The sequence below is a fragment of the Fragaria vesca genome, linkage group LG1 (genome assembly GCF_000184155.1).
Source record: "Fragaria vesca subsp. vesca linkage group LG1, FraVesHawaii_1.0, whole genome shotgun sequence".
Classification (NCBI taxonomy): Eukaryota; Viridiplantae; Streptophyta; class Magnoliopsida; order Rosales; family Rosaceae; genus Fragaria; species Fragaria vesca.
This window is the reverse complement of record NC_020491.1, coordinates 12,449,741-12,453,515: the sequence shown is the minus strand read 5'-3', so window position 1 is coordinate 12,453,515 and position 3,775 is coordinate 12,449,741. Positions and strand designations below refer to the sequence as shown.

General features: G+C 40.8%; 1 protein-coding gene across 1 annotated transcript in view; it reads right to left on the bottom strand.

Annotated features, from left to right (window-relative positions):
• Positions 1–1,705, bottom strand: part of LOC101313349 (probable methyltransferase PMT26-like) — a 5,286-nt gene extending 3,581 nt beyond the window's left edge. Inside the window, exons 1-2 of the mRNA XM_004288046.1 lie at positions 1,369–1,705; positions 47–1,088 (exon numbers count right to left, since the gene is read on the bottom strand). Of these exons, the coding sequence (XP_004288094.1) occupies positions 47–1,045 (999 nt within the window). The 5' untranslated portion in view covers positions 1,046–1,088; positions 1,369–1,705. The remainder of the gene's footprint in view (positions 1–46; positions 1,089–1,368) is intronic.
• Between the last annotated feature and the right edge of the window lie 2,070 nt (positions 1,706–3,775).

The following is a 3,775-nucleotide window of genomic DNA, read 5'->3' as shown; positions in this document are numbered from 1 at the left end:
GAGAGAGAGAGAGGGATGTTAATTGTATGTCGATTAGGTTATGTACCTTTTCCCTGCTCGTTGGCCACTCAATTGGGCGTTTATATCCTTCTGGAAGGGGAAGAAGGCATGTGGGAGGCTCCTCAGGACAGTGCCTCTCGCGATGTTCATAATGCTTGGTACTTTGAAGACTCCTAATGGCTTGCAAATTGTCAAGGCATGGGATGAAATCAGGCCCAGCAGTTGAGTTACAAAGTTTCCAGTTGTAACCAGTTTGCTGGTCAGAAGAACGTTGAGCCTCCTTTTCATTCTTTGACTCTGCCGACTGAGTTGACCAGGACCCATTTTGGACAGTAGTCTCATTCAGAAGCTCTGACTGAGCAACAGAAGGAAACACCTCAGTTGAACTCTGGTTCACAGCCTGCCCATTCTCCGATTTCTCACTATCTTGCTCCTTGTCAGTTGTTTCCACTTTCTCCTCAATTTGAGTATTCTCCTTTGTTTCATCGGTGTTTTCTGCTTTCTTTTCATTGTCATCATCCGATTTCTTTTCATTGTCACCCTCACCCTCACCCAAATCGTCCTTTTTCTCATTGTCACCCTCACTTTTCTTCTCTCCATCTTCAGAATTTGAATCATCATTTCCCTTAGACTCTCCCTCTTCAGTCTTACTTCCTCCATCCTCAGTCTCAGTTTTCGACCCATCTTCTGTTTTCTCCTCAATCTTCTCTTCACTCTTCTCCTCACCCTTCTCCTCCTGCTTCTCTTCCACCTGATTACCACCCTCATTGCTATCTCCTTTCGTCGCATCCTCCGGTAAATCCCCCGGGTTATCCTCAAACTGCTTGCTATTCCCCTCACTGGTCTCACTCACTTGTTCCTCCTTCACCACCTCACTCTTATTCTCCTGAGCCACATCCACATTCTGCACCGGCACCACCGACGATGACGTCATCATCCAAACCCCCACCAAGCACAATGCCACAAACACCACAATGGTCACCGTCGAGCAGTAACTCGCCGCCGACCTCCTATTATCAACTCTACTATACTTACCCATCGCCATTTTAAACCCAATCCAAAACTTAACCCCTAACAATCAACACCACCTGTAATATCAAAAACCCAAATCACTTCAGATCCAACAAGATCCTATAAGATCAAACCAATACCCATAAAACCCAATAACGAACAGAATCTAAAGAAACAAACTTGAACAAGTAAATCAATCAGAACCCAATTTCGAAACGAACCCAATACTACAATGACGCAATTCAACAACAGAAACATCGAAATTGAGAACGGATCTATATGGGTTCGATGAGATCCGAGCTGAAAATGTGAAATCTTTGAAGAGGGAATGTGAAATCTTTGAAGAGGGGCACGTACCTTGTTGGATCAGAAAATGCTGAGGCGGATCTAGTCCTCCATCGGAGAAAGAGAGCGACTTGATTTGATGGGTCTGGTTGCTTAAAGCTTAGAAAAAGAAGGAAGAGGAATGATGGGGTTTAATAGGAAATAAGAGAGAGAAAGAGATGGACTTTCTTACTGGGTTTGAATTACTTTATTGATTTTTATAATTTGTTTTTGGTAAGAATCCATCGCAGTTCCAACTTTTTATTTACTGCAAATTTTTTTGCTGCGGATTCCAGAAAGGTGAAGATTAAACTCTGAGAAAGAAGAGAGGTGGTAAAAGACAAAGCTGCTGAAAACCCGGCAAAATCCGCGTAGGAATTGGGAAGGGTATTTTCGTTCTTTTGTTAACAACTTAAGAATAAGAATCCGATTGATTTGGATCTTATATCAATGGATTAGGAATTAAGTTGAGTAAGACCCAAACTAATGACTTTATCATTATCACATGCAAGATGATATATAATAGGAATAATTATTGGGTTTAGAGTTTAGAGAAAATTTCCACTTTGAGGATTTTTTTCCATTAACAAAAACAGATTTTAATATTCTCATCAACCCATACACTCTTAACAGATTTATTCCCCCTAACAAAATTTTTAACATTTTGTGTTTTTTTCTGACCAAATTACCTTTGCCTCTTATTATTTCTTTTTCTTTCTTCCATCCCCTCATTCGTATCTACTCTCTCTCTCTTTCAGATCTAGTCTTTCTCTCTCTCTCTGCTCGATGACGACGACGTTGTCGGCGTAGCCCACACTCCATCAACGTCGACTGGCTAGTCCAGGCGACTTGGTGAGCCTCAAATGCCTAAGGATCTCTTCGTCGGAGTTTGACGGCTTGCCGCTGCACAAGTTCAAGGGGCTGAAGGAGCTGGAGCTCTCCAAAGTCACGTCTCGATGCTTGGCGGTTCCGATTCTGATCCAGGGCGTCGGGCTCAAGCTCCTGACAAAGCTATCGGTATGTTATTTCTCTATAACTTTTCTACCGTCGGAGATTTGCTGCTTGAAGAGCTTGGAGTATCTGGACCTTTTGTTCAACAAGATGAAGACTTTGCCTGGAGAAATTGGGAATTTGAATGCTTAGGTTTGATTTGATGTGTGATGGATTGGAGTTAGGGTTTGATCTGATTTGATATGATGAAGTGAAAATTGTGGATTGTGGATATGAGTTAGCTAGCTAAGTTTTTTTAAACGGACAATGTTTTCTTAGGGGTTTCTTAATTCTTTCTTAATTAATTTTCTTTTGGCTTTTTTATTTCGCTTTGCAAATTTGTGTGGAGTAGTCCACTCTGTAAGCTTTCATGTGCCCTCAATTTATAGTGGAAATCATATATTCCCTGCATCTTTCTCTCATTTTGCTTTGCCTTAACTATTTCTATTTGATTATTCCATTACTATACTAGGACTTGGTACTTCGTTCTGGTTTCTTTGTTTATGGTTGAATATACCGGGAAGACTTGTATGGTATCACTAGATGGGAATGCCGCTCTAAGCCTCTAATTGACCAATTTATTTATTTATATGTCAAGATTTTTTAAATAGCTATAATTGATACATAGAATGGTTGGATTTGAAGTCTCTCTTATGCTATGCTTATTTTCGTGTCAATTTTTTTTTATTTTTTTTATTTTTAAGAAAAAAGTGTTGGGTGTACAAGAACTTGGATTCCATTTTGAATGATACTGCCCCAATAGGAGGCCCTACTGACCCTAATAGAAGGCTCTACTAACCCCAATAGGTGGTCATATTGCCCCAATAGGGACCTGTTATAAGTGACTAAAGGGTCCTACTGACTCTAGTAGGAGGTCCTACTACTGACCTAGTAGGTAGTCCTACTACCCCCAGTAGGGGTGGTCCTACTGCTCCTAATAGACCCCCCGCCGAACCCCCTACTGCCCTCAATAGACATCTGGTCAACGGTCGTCGGAGTCCCGTCAACGGTCACCAGAGTCCGGTCATCAAAGTCTGGTCAATGGTCATCGGAGTCCGGTCAATGTAGTAGGATCCTGGTCAACATTGTCGGATCCTGGTCAACGGTCGCCGGAGTTACGGTCAACAGTCATCGGTTGCGAGAATTATGTCATAGATATTTATTTCTAAATAGATCTTTTATTATTCTTATAATGGTGTATTGTAGTTTATTTAAATCATTAAAGGTATAATTGTCTTTTTCTTATTTAAGTTGGCTCTTAGGGATTTTAAAATATGATTTTGTTTGTGGGAATAAAATTCTTAAAATTAGGGCTAATGGGCATTGTCCCAAAACTTTATTCATTGCCTATTTCAATTAATCTTACTAAAATTACTTCTTTAACCCTAACCTACATATCTCACACCTCTCCCTCCACCTCTCCCTCCACCTCTCATTCTCTCTCTCTCTC